The 15,878-nt window shown below is 48.3% G+C and overlaps 1 protein-coding gene across 1 annotated transcript in view; it reads right to left on the bottom strand.

Moving 5' to 3' along the window:
* Positions 1–15,878, bottom strand: part of APBB2 (amyloid beta precursor protein binding family B member 2) — a 340,123-nt gene that overhangs the window by 65,655 nt on the left and 258,590 nt on the right. The window contains exon 6 of the mRNA XM_088021349.1: positions 1,007–1,153. Coding sequence (XP_087877475.1) covers positions 1,007–1,153 — 147 coding nt within the window. The remainder of the gene's footprint in view (positions 1–1,006; positions 1,154–15,878) is intronic.

The following is a 15,878-nucleotide window of genomic DNA, read 5'->3' as shown; positions in this document are numbered from 1 at the left end:
AAATTTCTTCCTTTTTTCTCCCTGTGCTTGAGATCTAAAAGTCTGGATGGCAATGCAGCTCAGCCCTTTCTTGGACAGGAGAAAATTCTTCCTTCTTTCTCCCTGTGCTTGAGATCTAAAAGTCTCAATGGTAATGCAGCTCAGCCCCATTCTAAGGTACGTAGACTCTTCCATGGGAAGCCTTGGGAACCTCCCTCCCTCCCATTATGACAGTGCTGCTCGGGGCTCCAAAGAGCCCCATCCAAGAGCTGCCAATGCTCTGTATGAACTGGGCAAGGTTCGAGAGCAGGGGGCTCATGTAGCACGCACTATTTCGAGACGCTTTCGATATACCTGTTCTATTGGTCTCAGAGCATGGCAGGCATATAGCTTTTCTTGTTTGACATGATTTTTATACGAACTGGGTATTTTTACTTATTACTTTCCTTTCTGAAATGATGTCAACTAACATTTCAAAGCAGAATTATTTTGTTCAAAGGGAGAAAGAATATATAGTTATCAATTCTAAACACTCAGGTATAACATTGATTTTCAGATTATAAATAAAGCAGAATGTGTTATAAAAGGATACTGCATCAACTTTTAGAGTACAAGGGACATCAGCATTTTTGTGTGTATGTGTAGGGGTCACATTCCCCTTTGAGAACATACTTTCAGACAGCATCTCCTTTCCTTCTTATATAATGGTGTGTCCAGTTTTGCATGCAAGTTTAGGGGTTTCTGGACCCTAGCACCCATCCATACATCCCTGGGACTTGGGGATACCCGGTCAGACCCTGTTGTGTAGACACGGACCAACGTTCTCTTCCAGGGCCCAGTCCTCACCGGGATCTGGGAGAGCAAACAGATACATCAAAGGGTACACCACGCCCACCCTACCTGTCTTTCTGGGGAAATGCACCTGATAAAATTCCCTCAGTAGCACATCTCGCAGAGCTCTGGGGGTGCACAAAGCACAGCAGAGTGTGAGCGAGCCTGCCGTTAATTCTTTCCATGGGTTACTCACCTCTCCCCAGATGCCGACTGTGTCCCGGATGTCATTTTTGCAGTAAGAAAGCTGCCTGATACAGTTGTTGACTGCAACGCTACTTTTGCCAGGGGCGAGGTCCTCCTCTGCCATTTCCACCCATCCCAGAGAGCGCACAGCAAAACACTGCAAGACAAAGCACAGGGCATGAAGGCGCGCACTGACCGCGGCCGAGCTCCACCAACTTACCAAAATCCCCTGCCGGGTATGCCTAATGCATCTGCAATCACTACATAATGGCCCGATCATCACATCCAGCAAACAAATCCTCTATTGCTAGAAAATTAAATTGTGACTGCCTTTTGCTATTTTTTTTTTTAAAGATTTTATTTATTCATTTGAGACACAGAGATACAGAGAGAGAGAGAGCATAAGCAGGGGGGAGAGGCAGAGGGAGAGGGAGAAGCAGGCTCCCCACTGAGCTAGGAGCTCGATTTGGGCCTCGATCCCAGGACCCTGGGGTCATGACCTGAGCTGAAGGCAGATGCTTAACCATCTGAGCCACCCAGGCGCCCCTGCCTTTTGCTCTTAAAAAAAATGTAGTGATGGGGCGCTTGGGTGGCGCAGTTGGTTAAGCATGAGCCTTTGGCTCGGGTCCTGGGATCAAGCCCCACATCGGGCTCCCTGCTCAGCACAGAGCCGGTTTCTCCCTCTCCCTTGGATGCTCCCCCTGCTTGTACTCTCTCTCTCTCTCTGTTAAATAAATAAGATCTTTAAAAAATGTAGTGATAAATATCTTCTTGCCTACTTTTCTGTGTATGTGTGTGTGTTCAGATTCTTTTCTTGGAGTAGATTACTAGAAGTAGAATTATAGCACTAAAGAGTATGAGGATTTTTAAGCTCCTTTATCTATGATAAGGCAGGTTTTTTTTTTTTAAATAGTAAGAAATGCAACACCCATGAGATCTGCTACATGTTAAATAAACACCCAGAAAAAGACAATGGGAGAGAAAAAGAATTAAATACGTGTTTGGCACTTGTTTCTAATAATGATGAAGCAAAATGTATTCTCTAGTACCCAGAAATGAGGTAAGATGGGGAAAAAAATGTGCTCTCATGATACTAGGTCTCAGGTTCCATAGCATATGCAATTAGCACCAAATCCTGAAAGCCTGCACAACGCACAAGCTCGCAAGACACCCTACAGCACAAGTTCCTTTTATTCTTTTATCCTTTCGAGATATTTTGAGATCACACTCCTTGCCTTCCTTTCTAAAGTTCAGTCATTCAACTGTTTCAAAATATAAAAAGTATCATATGCATGTTGCAACAAGAAAATTCAAAGATGTATAAAAAAAGGGAAACTCATGGGACATGCGAGGGCTAATTCGGCCACAGATCTGCTTGCTGCCAATTGCCAGGGACACCAGGTAGCCGGAATGGGGGGTCCCTCCCAAGCTGCACAAGAGCCGAAGAAGCCGCCTACCTCCCCAGCAGGGGCGGGGCAGACAAGGGGCCACGTGTCTGCGGGCTGGGGGGAGCCAGCAGGCTGGCTCTCAGAGTTATCTTGTAAAGTTTCCGGAATGAACTTCATAATCAGACTGATAGAGGAGGCAGTTGGCTAGATAGGAGCATTGAGCAGGACTGGCCGGCTGTTGAAAAAGGCAGAAATTGCCAACCATCTCCGGAACGCCAACAGCGGGGCAAAACCCCGGGAACATGCATCGTTCTTTCCTATAACCGCTGTCCTAAAGTACTCTCTGGCTCCATTATACTACATTTACACTGAGGTGCTGACCGCACCCCTGCTTGCAGGGCAGGGCTGCCCTGGCAGTTCCAACAAGGACCATATAGGACCAAAACCTTCCCTTCCCCACCTGTGGGAGGAGTCCCTTAGGTGACGGGAGTCCCCCTTGGCCCGAGACGGCCCTCACTCTGACCTCAAAACTCATGCAAGTCTATAAACCAAGTAACCCTGACCCCCCATGAAGCAGCCACCTCTTGGCCCGCCTGCTAGCCCACCTACAGTGTACTTTTGCTCTGAACACTGTTAAATGCTTGCTTGCCTGAGTTTGGCCCTGAATTCCTTCTTGGCCAAACTCAAGAACCAAGTGAGGGAACAGGACTCGCCGCCAACCAAAGGAAGAAATGCTACACACCGTCCCAAAGTGACCACATTCGGTTCAGTTCAACCTTCCCTGTCTCATGCTCATGCCCCGACGGCTGCCTCCTGTCTGAGTTGCTAACCACACTTTCAAGGGGGAAAAAAACCCCACCAAAATACCAAAGACAATCTATTTAAGGGAACACCACACAGACCCTCCTGTCCTAGAGAGGATGCAGGTAGGTATCTGCAAAACCACCCGGAACAGAACAGCAGCCCTGCCTGACGGTGGATACGATGCCTTCCACAAAGACACCCACAAGAGGTCCTTGGGACAGCCGCCAAAGCTAGTCGGCACTCCGGGTTCTGAGGGAAGTTTCTGGAAGACGCCCTCACGTGTCATCTGTGCTTGTGCACCCGGCGCAGGGAAACCAGCCCAAGGGGAAGAGGAGGCCCACACGCACCAGGGCCAGCTGGGGACCCTCTGAGGGCGGCCTCGGTCAGCAGCTGGCCTGCCACCCCCGTCTTCAGCTCTGCCCCCTTCACCTGAGACCGAGCTGTGCTGCTCCCGGTGGATGTGTCAGCTCCGCGCGCCACAGCCCACCTTCCCCTGTTCACGACTTCCAGGGGCTATGCCCTAAGTTTCCCTTTGTGCCTCCTGCAGGAAGGAGCTCACCAGCCTCCCTGCTGGTCAGTAAAAGCACACTGCCGCAACCCACTCCAGCCTGCCATTCTGATCTTGTTACAGCCCGCCCGCCTTCTAATGAAAAACTCGGCTTTCCCACCTTCGCCAAAAAAGTGTGGGGTTTGTCCACACACCACCAGGCAGTTCTCAGACTGGGGGTCCTACAGTTCAACTCAATTCCGACTACCCGCTGACAGCATCAGATCCCACAGGTTAAGGGGCTGGTCCTACAAGACTGTCCCCGGCGCCCCCCCCCCCCACGGACTTCAGATGCCAGCCACAAGCCCAGATTATAGATCGCTCCCCAGATTCAATTAATTTGCTAGAGCAGCTCACAGAACTCAGAAACATTTTACTTACTAGCTTCCACACCTGCTCCGGGCAACCCTATTCTCCCCAATCTGCATATGTTCACCATCTTTTGGGGTAAATTATTATAGTCACTCTGGTCAAATTCCAGTGAATTCAGCCGCTGGTGTGGAAATGGAGGCTTCATTACAAGGGCATGACTGATCAAACCACTGGTCACTGGTGATGGAACTCAATCTCCAGCCTTCTCGCCCCTCTCCAGGAGCCCAGGGGATGGGGGGGTGGGGGGTGGGACTGAAAGTTCAACTCTCTAAACACCTGGTGGGGTCCACTGGTGAGCAGCCCCCAGCCTTAGGTGCTCTCCAAACATCAAATCATTCACATAACAAAAGACCTTTACTCACTCTCAGCACTTAGGAAATTCCAAGGGTTTGGGGAGCTGTGAGCCAGGAACCAAAGACCAAACACATGAGAAATATATCTTAACAACCAAATACATATTTTTCTTATAAATCACAGTATCACACTCCTCTAGTGCTCTCCTCCAGCGTCAAAAAAGAAATGGAAACTCTCCCAGTTTGGAGAACAGGTTTATCATCCCAACCTACTTTAATAGCAGAAAATAAGCACAGCAGAGTTGTATCATCTGACACAACAAACAAGACATTGTTCAAATGTCAAAGGTATTAATTCATTTACTCCTTATTTTAATCCTTTGATTATTAATAATCAAATCCAATCATCAAATAGGATTATTTGATTAATAATAATCCTATTATAATAAATAATTATTTGTGTGTACCCATTTTATAGGTGAGGAAAGAGAATGAAGCACAAGGCCAGTGGAGAACTCAGGGTTCTGGGCTCCCACTCTTAACCACTCTCTATATGCTTGAGATTTTACTGGAAGGACAGGGTCAGATGGGGCTACGTCCACAGAAAGGCTCAAGAACAGTCAGCAACATCGGTAGAGTTTTGAGTGTACATGGCCCAGAGCAGGGACAGCCTGGTTGAAATGTTAGCTCTGATTTACTGGTACTGTGATCCTGCCAAGTGATTTATAAAATCCCAATCTTTTTTTCATTTATAAAAATGGAAAGAAAACTCAGTGAACATTTGTTGAATGGAAAGAGCAAATGAACAAAGTGCTACAATAAATTTTAGCTGGAGTCATTAAAGGGGGGAAAAGGAAAGGATATGATTTGTAGTGAGTGGGACCACACGTTCCAATTGTCCCCAGGACAGTTCTGGTTTATGTTTGTTGTTCTAGCAAAATTACTGAGTGGCTCCTTTTACTCTCAATAGGGTCCCAGTTTGGATAGTAAATTATTATAGTCACTCTGGTCAAATTCCAGTGAATTCAGCCTCTGGTGTGGAAAACAGAGGTTTGGATAGGCTACTGTGATGTGCCCAAGCGGAAATAGGGTTCAAGATCAACAGAAGCTGCTATCAGTTGAGCGTCTGGTGATTCCAGCAGAGGTGAACAGTAAAACACTGCGGGGTGGTCATATGCCCTTAAAACTAGAAGCCAGGAACACATTTTCCCACTCTCTTTAATTGCCTGCTACAAAATCCTACAGCCTGTAAATACTCAAAAGAATTTATCAGCAACAAGGAAGGTAAAAAAGAATATTGGCTGCTTTTTGTCCCTTGAGTTCAAGAATACTTGGATCTCAATTTAAACAAGCTCACTAAAATTCAAGGGTATTTTTCTTGGCTAAGAAATGCCAATGGTACGTGAAATATATTGTATGTCACGCTGATAAAAAGAAAACAAGAGTCCTAACTATATGATTACAAGGAATTTAAGTAATTTTCCTTGTGCAGTTTTGCTGCTGTTGTAATTTGGTTTCTGATCCATAAAGCCTCACCACCGGTCGCCATGGCTTTAATAAGAGGAACCACGTGTAAGCGGATTAACCGAGTTTGTCCTTCCAAGGAACCAAGCCGCCGAGAGCAACCTGTGCTGTTTGGTGCTGCCCCCCTGTGGCGGAGAAGGTTTACAACCACCACCACTTTTCCTTAAGCTTGGAGATGATGATGTCCGATGCTATCAGCTCTGGGAAAAAACACTTGTTTCAGACTATGGGAAGAGCCAAAATAGTCAATAAAAAAAAAAATCAAATATTTAATTAACCTTACTTTTGAAATACTTTTTTTCAAAATTTACAAAAACCTCCCAACATTTGCACTTTGACTGATGTTCATTTTTCAAGATTTTGTTCTTAATCTCTACATTCAATGTAGGGCTCAAACTCACAACCCCAAGATCAAGAGTCACATGCTCCACTGACCAAGCCAGTCAGGCAGGTGCCCCAATGTTCATTTTTCAATAGCTCTTTACCAAAATGGCAAAAATGAGAAGCGGTTCAGGGAATGGACAGTGTCATCAGACGAATCTGGATTTAAGTCATGACTTTGGGGAAGTCACTTCTGGTCTCTAAGACCCCTTTCCTCACCCAAAGTCATGCTGTCCCTAAGACTGGTACTGAAAGTAAAATGTGGGTGGAAATCCCAAGACCGCCACTTAGTATTCGTGATCTTGAGCAAGTTAGTTAAAATCTCTGCGCCTCAGTTTCTTCATCTGATACGAAAAATCCGTGTCTCCCAACCGCCTGTCACACGTTGTGAGGAGTAACTGGGCAGAGTTTCTGCTGCCCCCTTAGTCCCCACTGGCATTAGGGGAACGAGCACCGTGGCTGAATTAGCAGCGACGCAGCCTTGGCCAGAGGCGTCCTTCTCTCCCATTTCTCCTCTGCACTGAAATCACGTTGTCTTATCTTGGTTGGAAACACACGTCACGTTTCCACTTCATTTTCTCTTGAGTCCTATATTAACAGAGACACACACCTGGGGAAATCCATTTCCAAACACATGTGTGGAGGGACAGAACGCAGCACAAAGCCTTGGTTCCTACCGGCCAGACAGTCCTGGGTTTGAATTCCTACATCCCCATCAGTGGGTGCTCAGCCTCCACGAATCTAAGTGTTCTCAGGTGAAAAACGGTGGTAACAGGCTCCCAGAGCTTCTAGGAGATCCAAAGTCAATCAGAAAGGGAACGTGGCTGGCCTGCAGCAAATGTTCAGTTTCTTCTCTCTCTCTCTCTCTCTCTCTTTTTCGCGCGCGCGCGCGATCCAGTAGGCCCTCTCATTTTGTTCTTTGTTCTCTCGGAGGTGGTCTAGGTTTCCTTTCCTGGAGCTTTAATGAGGACAAGCAAGAGGAGAACGTGTGGGCAGGGGCCTGGGGGGCCTGTCCTGGGACTATCTGGGGGGACGGGGATGGGGGAGGGGAAAGACGAGGGAAGCCGAGCTGTTGGGACAGGAGGGTCCAGGCTCGTCTCCGTCCAGGCGAGCCAGCTCAGTGCACGGCACCAGGGAACGTGGTGCTTCCATGAGCCCACATCCACAAAGCGGCACCTTCAATGCCCGGATCAAGGTCAGTGCTCTGTGACTACTGAGGAGCAATGACAAAAAGGGAAGTGATACTCAAATCCACAGCAACATTAAATCATAGATACTAAAAAACTAAAAAAGTTCCTAGAGGAAAGCTACAATTTCATCTAGCATTATACCTGTAATCCTAATTAACACTCATTTATGGGAGTGACTTACCATTTAAGCCTAATTACCCTGCAGGACAATAACAACTGTATATTCAAGTCAATAAACATTTACTGAGGGCCTATTAGTTCCTGGAGACAGAAATGAGTCGACATAGCTTCACTCTCGAGGAGCCTGTAAAGGAACAGACACCAAGTAGGAATCCATAACACGACAACGTGAAATAAGGGGACGCAGACATGTCGGTTGCTCATGGAAGGGCAGTTTTGTTTTCTCGTTTTTTTTTTTTTTAACTCAGAGAAAGAACATTTTGGATAGCTTTTTTTTTTTTAACATTTTATTGATTTGAGAGAGAGCGTGTGTGCGCGCAAGTCGGGAGGGGCAGAGGGAGAGGGAGAGGGAGAGGGAGAAGCAGACTCCCCACTGAGCACGGAGCCTGCCCTGTGCTTGACTCGGGACTGGATTCCCAGGACCCAGAGATTATGAGCTGAGCCGAAGTCAGACAATTAACCGATGGAGCCACCCAGGCACCCCTGGACAGCTACTTGAGGGATGTGGTATTGAGCTGAGCTTTGTAGAATGGATGGATTCATTCAGTTAACAAACACACGCTAACATCTACTATAAGCCAGGTCCTAGAGACACATCAATGAACCAAAGAGACCAAAGGCTCTGCTCTGTGTATTTAAAAAAACTGAAGGGGGCACCTGGGTGGCTCAGGTGGTGAAGTGTCCAACTCTTGATTTTGGCTCAGGTCATGATCTCGGGGTCGTGGGATCGAGCCCCACATCAGGCTCTGTGCTCAGCATGGGGTCTGCTGGAGATTCTCTCTCTCCCTCTGCCTTTGCCCCTTCTCCCCACTCTCTCTCTCTCAAATACATGAATAAATCTTTAAAAAAATAAAAAACAGGAAGGATGAATTCATTTGGCTGTAACACCACAGGTCACGCAGCTCCAGGGACATGAACAAGATGAATAAGGGGAGGGGCATGAACATAGTGGTTTAGGCCCCAGGTTTTCAAGGAACAAATCCCAAGTTGGGTGATCTGAGCCAAGTTATGCAATCTCGGTGAGCCTCAGTTTCCATGCCTGCCGCAGTGAGTACAATGATACGGACCTCCTGGAGGTCACTGGCATGATTAAATGGGATGGCCTATGCTCAGTACCTTTACAGGGTCTGGCCCGAAGGGGCTGATTGAGAAAAAGGTGGCCGCTATTTCCTCAAGGTCTTCGGTCCTCGTCAAGTGTGTGGGGATTGGGGAATGCCACCAACAGCCAGCCAGTCGATCCTGTCTTGTTTTTCCAACTCATGATACAAGCTCATGATACATGAGCTTCTTTTTCCAACTCATGATACATGATACACACCTCAGTGGCTGGGGGTGGGGGGGACAACAGGGCCTGGGGAGGAGTGGAGGAGGCTCTGTCCTCTTCAGAAGGGAAGGCTCCATCTCCTTGGCCTACCTCAGGGGGTCTGACCAAGAGTCCACGGCTCTGGAGGGGGGGGATCCATGGATGGGCTTCTAAACCTCATGAAAATATACCCCCAATTATTTGCGTGTTTCCATATTATGCAAAAGGGTCCGAAGCTTTCACTAACTTTCCAAAGGCTCGGAGAGTATGAAGTATTTTAAAAGAATTCCAGGGGAGTTAGAAACCAGAGCACTCAGTCATCAAGACATCCATGAAGACGCACGGTTGAGGGGTAGAAAGAGCTTCCCGGGTGGCAGCAGAGTTCTTTTTTGAGAAGCGGAGGAGGAGGAGAATGGTTCAGTGGCTCTACGTAAGAAATGAGCAGGCAGTTAGGGGCGAGCAGAAGAAATGGGCATGAAGGGAAGTGGGGGCAGGGAGAATGGGCTGTACAACCTCTGGGGAAGGAAGCACAGTCTCTGAGCAGGTGGCCTGTAAAGAGGAGGGAAACCCAATGCCCCGTTTTTGATGCACTGTGAGCCCCTCCATTATCCTCGGTGCTCCAGCCAAAGCCAGCTACAAAGAGATGGCTGACGTGCAGGGGGAACTGAAAAAGAAGGGTGTCCCCTCCCCCGGGGAGATGCTTGGCAGAGAAAGAGCAATAGGCAAAGGCCTCCAAGCGGAGACGGGGAAGTCAACCCAAGCCCCAGGGAGCGGGCGGAACTTTGGGAAGGGCACTTGGACTTCCTGCGGACGTGACACTGGCATTCTGCCCTGGAGCCCAAGAACATGGTGATCCCGGCTCTTGCCGGGGTGATGTGGAGCTGTTCTGCGGGGCCCTCTTCTATCCATGCTCATGGGGCCAGGTGCAAGGAAAACACGTCTTCTTGCTACACATGACTATGAAGAACCTTTTCTTTTTAAGATTTGATTTATTTCTTTGAGAGAGAGAGTGAGAGCGAAAGAGAGCGCATGTGCACAAGCAGGGGGAGGGGCAGAGGGAGAAGCAGACTCCCTGCTGGGCAGGGAGCCCGGCACTCCAAGATCCTGACCTGAGCTGAAGGCAGACGCTTAACCGACTGAGCCACGCAGGCGCCCCAAGAAGAACATTTTTAATGATCATATAGCCCACATATAAACAGTCAGAGTATCTTTTTTTTTTCTTTTTTCCATCCTGGTGGCCAGGATAACATAGCCATTTAGAGCACCTTCATTACATTTGATATCCTATGTTCTGAAATGTTTCTCTAAGAGTTAAGAACAGCCCTCCACCCTTTCATTTCCCAGATACTGCATGCCATGGACACAACACAAGCCCGGTTTCTGCCCAGGGGCCAGTCTTCTGAATGTCCAGATTTCGCTGAGAAATAAAGCAGTGAGGAAGCAAAGGGCTGTGACTCCAAATGACTTTTACAGAGTCTGTTCTAAAAAAGCACAGGCTCAGGGCACCTGGGTGGCTCAGTGGGTTAAGTGTCTGACTCCTGATTTCGGCTAGGGTCAAGATCTCAGGGTTGTGAGATCGAGAGTGCAGAGTCTGCTTGAGATTCTCTGCCTCTCTCTCTCTCCCCCTCTGCCTCCCCCTGCCCCGCTTGCAAATGTGCGCACGCTTTCTCTCTCAAAAATAAATAGGTAAAATCTTTAAAAGAAAAAAGCACAGGCTTTTTAAGATTCAACATACCTTCATTGGACACTGCCTCCATAATAGGGAAGTCTTTAGTTAATCAGTGTTTTTGGTCATTACGTGGAGGAATGTAAACCACTGTCATCATGCTGTTTTTAATATAATGAGGCTTTATGTGCTATTGCTTTTCTTTTTGGAACACTGAAATGCTTTCTAAGTCCAGCATCGCGGTGGGCTCCACTGGAGAGGTGCCCAGGGACTGCAGAGTGGAGCGTGACCTGCTTCTCCATCCAGCTGAAGCAGGGAATCAGCCTGCTTAATTATTCAGCATGATCCCGGCAGCCAGGGAGCACCAGAGAGCATTTCTACACTGACCCCAATGAGCGCTTCAGTTGTTCCTGCTGTTTCTCCCTAACTGTGGACAACATGGTGAGCAATGGGGCACAAAACAAGACGCCTGGCCCTTGGGGACCCTAGGCCCACTAGGTCCATTTACTTAATTTCCCCCCTTCCTATCTTTCAGAACAAGACAACCCTGCTGGAAAACATAGGCTTTGTTAACATCTGACAGGGCCTTCTACAAAGAGGACAGTCCTGATAACAGATACCACCCATAATAATAGATGACCCGGACGTACTGCTTACAATGGGCCAGGCATGGAGGACGGATTTGTGATTGAACTGTTGTCTGCGATATTCATCTCCGTGCCGGTTTGCTTGCTCACTCCTGGCTGGTCGGTTCATGGAGGGTCATTCCCAGCCTGGGTTACCTCTGCCACCAGCAAACAAGAAGCTCTCTCCCTAGTAAATGTTCTGGAAACACGCAAGGTCAAGGGGCAGGAATACCAACCACAGTCTCTGTATTTGGGAAATGCCCCAGAGCACGCGCAATAATAGGGACTCAAAGCTAAGTTATTTAAGACAATTAGAGGAAAGATGCACTAAGGAGTTAAGGAGCAGAGTTTCCAATTCCCCCTTATGCACAATGTGGAGCCGTGCAGGTTCCCCAGATTTCAGGCTTTGGTGATTTTAAATCCTTAAATGAATACATAAGGATTTTTCCTAAGCAGATGTGTCTTTATTTCTCTCGCTCTGTGCCATTCCCAAGGCAGCCCCTGGCTGTGGGAACTCTTCCTCAACTGTTCTGTAAGAAGTGCTTGCTGACTTGCCACCACACAACGTTGAGAAACGCAATCATTTTGAGATTTATAGAAACCGAGGTTTGAACCAGTGATGTGCTGGAAAGAATGCGCAAGAGCAGTCACACGGGAGTGGACAGAGATGTGATTCTGCATGTACTTTAAATATTTAACTGTCTCTGGGGAGTCCTTGCTGCCCCACTCTTATTCAGGGGAAACAAAAACTCCCCATTCCTTCTCACTGAGAGATCTCTTCGGTAAGGATGAGCTAGCCCGGCTGTGCAGAACGGCAGCCTGGGCTCCTTCCTATCCCCTCACGTGGCCAGGGAGGGTGGCAACAAGGGTCTGGGGCCATGCTGGGGAGCGGGACAGTGCCACTGCACTTGATTTTGACACATGCTTGTGCAGGGCTGAAACCATGACATCAATGTGTTTTGCTTTTCATTTAAGACACAAGATACAGATTTCTGTGTGGCTAGGAACTCCTAACGTCAATATGTCGTAAACATATTTCTAAGTATTTATTATTATCTTAAAATATTCTCACTTGTACTTAGGTGAGGGGCTTCCAGAAGTAGAATGAAGAGGGATAGTTTCCATTTACTGAGCTCCCATGGTAGAGGCGCTTTATTAGTTTTCCAATTTAATCTGGTATAATTCTTACGACCAAGTGAAAGAGGTAGACCCCCCCCCCCGCCGCCCCGCCCCATGTCGGGAAGGAGAAAACAGACTCCCTAAAGGAACTCTGGCCAGTTCAAGGCTTCATAAAACATTCTGAAAGGTGTGACTTGGGGTACCATATCATACTTAACCCTACGGTTTGTGCATTTGGTGGTGAGGAGGAAGCAGGAGGTGGGCGAAGGCTGAGGTGGAGACAGCTCTGTTACACACACGTGTTAATCAGGAGTGTGTGTGTGTCTGGACACAACATACAGAGTAGATAAGCTCATTTCTCCTGTGTTTCTCTTTAGTCCTGACAGAACACTTTGCTCTGACATTTCTGGTCACCAAATACGTGGGTTTTTTTTTTTTCCTCACACCAAGCAGTTCTCTAGAATACCACTGGGTGTCCTATAATTTAACTCAATTCTGACCCTATATACCTGGAGATAGCACCGGATCCCACAGGTTAGGGGCTCAGTCCCATGAGACTGCCCTTCCCCCTGACCTCAGAAGCCCAGGTTGTCCCTTGTGCTTCTGATAGACTGGCTATAAACTGGGGGATCCCACAACCTCCTCTTCGGGTTTAATTTGCTAGAGCAGCTCACAGAACTGAGGAAGCCAGTTTCCTTACTAGATTACTCGTTCATCACAAAAGGAGATAGCTTGAGAACAGCCAGATGGGACAGCTGCAGAGCGCAAGGCGTGGGGAGGGCACCCAGCTTCCAAGCCCCCTCTGACCACGCCGCTCCCCAGCCCCTTCAGCATACCGCCTCGGAAGCTGTGTACACCCCGTACTTTGGGGATTTTTAGGGGGAATTCATCACATAGGCACAATCTACCATCCGTTCCCTGTCTAGCCCTCTCCCCTCTCTGGAGAATGGGGGGTAGGGCTGAAAATTCAAGCTTTTCATCATGGCTTAGTCTTCCTGGGACCAGCTTCCCATCCAGGAGCCCAACAAGAGTCGCCTCATTAGAACAAAAGACACTGCTGTCACCCAGGAAATTCCAAAGGGTTTAGGAGCTCTATTTCAGGAACCAGGATCGAAGACTAAACGTTAGAACAAAAGATGCTCCTAGTGCTCTTATCACGTAGGAAATCCTGTTTTAGGGGTTCTGTGCCAGGTACCAGGGGCAGATACCAGATACTGTCCTTACCTATGTAATCAACTTCATCTGTAAGACAACATATGCAAAAGCTGTTATTATGTCTATTTTACAGATGAGGAAACTGAGGCACAGGGTGGTTGTTACAGACTGAATTGTGCCCCCTTCTGAATTCGTATGTTGAAGCCCTAACCCCCAATGTGGTTGTATTTGGAGACAGCGCCTTTAAGTAGTTAATTAAGGCTAAAGGAGGTCGTAAGCGTGGGCCTGAATCTAATAGGACTGATGTCCTTAGAGAAGAGAAAGAGACACCAGGAATGCGTGCACAGAGATGCGTGCCATCTGCAAGCCAAGGAAGGAGCTATGGGAGAAGCCAAACCTGACAGCACCTTGATCTTGGGACTTCCAGCCTCCAGAACAGAGAAAAAAATTCCTGTTGTTTAAACCACCCAACTCGTGGTACTTTGTCACGCAGCCCGAGTCCACTAATGCAGTGGTGTATGTGAACCGAAGGTAACCAGCGGGTACACAGTGGGGCTGGCCTGCAAGCCCAGCTTGCCACACTGCCTCCGAGGAGCAACAACAACGCTGGCTTTCCTGAAGGAGGGGCAGCCAGGCAGGCATACCTCGCTCTACACCCCGGGACCCCAGAGAGAACCTACCACTGCTTACCCGACACACAATGCGCTCGCCCTAACCATGCAACAGCTAGAGCACAGCGATACCAGAGGTCAGGGAGACCGGCTCCCATTCTGAAGAGGCCCCAGAGAATTCGCGTCCAGAAGTACACTGAGGAGAAGGAAATACCCCCAGCAGGGAATGAAGGAGTACTTCCGAGTACTCACAGTACTTACTAGCCCTGAGGTGGTCTTGGTGCCCTTGCACAGACTGTCCACCGGAGGGCGCCATTACCCTTCCTTCTTTCCTCCCTTCCCTCCCACCCTCCCTCCCTTGCCACCTTCCCCCACCCCCACCTGCTGGTAACAGATTGCTGGAGGCAAGGAGTCTCCAAGGAGGCAAAGGAAATAGAAGTGCAATCAGCAGTCTGCCGCCTGTGCTCATCCCTGCAGGCCAGAGCACTGCTGTGGTGTGGGAAGGCCCAGGGTGGTCAGGCTTTGGAACAACCTGTAGGAAGGGCCACGGGGCATCCCAGCGTGGGGCTGAGGCCTCTGGGCCTCCTCAGCCACGGTCCAGGTCTTTCTCCTCCAGGAAAGGCTTTCTGCAGCTAAAGAAAGGCCAGGGTTGCATGGCAATCAAAAAGCATTTCCAATCTGGTCCACGGTGTCTCTTGTTAATCTGCAGGGTGGAGCGAATCGAAATGACATTATGGCCCATTTATATGCATTTAAAAATAAAAACCAGAATGCCAATTTATTAATTTACAGAAAGAAAGGGAAGTCTAACCGGATGCTCCACTTGGCTAACAGGAAGATTCATTCTCTGGAGGAAATCCAGTCTGGTGTTTTAATCACCAGCCCACTGCAGTCTCATGCAGCAAAGATGCCAGCCAAGGAGCCTGCTTCCACCTCTTAATGGCCGGGATCTCCAGAGAGTCATCGCTGGTGCCAGACACAGGCCGCCAGGGTTGTGACTTAGTGCGTACATGGTTCGTGTATGAGTCATGTCCTGCCCAGGAACCAGGCTGGCAGTATGAGGCCTATTTTTATCAATGAAAAAGTTGAGCAGAGGTGGATTCAAACAAGAGACGGAGCCCCGTGTTTCCAGAATGTCAAGGAACAAATTATGTGGATGTGCATATTTAAACATCAACCTGCAAGTCGATCACATTAGACATCTTCCCATATAATCGTCACCATCCTCCTAGTGGTGACCGTTTATCAAGTGCTTACTCTGATGTGCTACCTGACACACAAAACTGAGAGTCTGGACTTGTGGAGAAGCCTGAAGGAGATCACTGACATTTACCGGTCACCTTCTAAATGCTGCACGCTCTACAACGCGTAGCAGGACAGGTGCTCGTGGCCCTGCAAGGCAGAAGCCACCTTTCTTGTTTTCCAGGTGAGAAGCTCAGGTTTGGAATGTGTAGCTGAACTGCCCAAGGTCACACAGGAAATAAGCACCTGCTAGAATCTGATCGAAGGCTGAGCCCTCAAGGTGGATTATTCTCTTGATTTTACAGAAGAGGAGACCAGCTCAGTGAAGTTCGGCAGTGACAGAGCTGAGGAGCGGATGGGTCCTAAGCCTAGTCTTTGTTTTGCCTTAGCTGTTCTATAAACACGAACGTTCTTGGAGACCAGGCCTGTAATGTGGACCTCTGAGTGCTCACTACCCAAAAGAGGGCCCAGCACACATTAC

This window comes from Eumetopias jubatus, unplaced genomic scaffold, assembly GCF_037043125.1.
Source record: "Eumetopias jubatus isolate StellerSeaLion01/CBP00866 unplaced genomic scaffold, mEumJub1_p1.0 scaffold_2, whole genome shotgun sequence".
In the NCBI taxonomy this organism is placed as follows: domain Eukaryota; kingdom Metazoa; phylum Chordata; class Mammalia; order Carnivora; family Otariidae; genus Eumetopias; species Eumetopias jubatus.
This window is presented reverse-complemented; position numbering and strand designations above follow the sequence as displayed.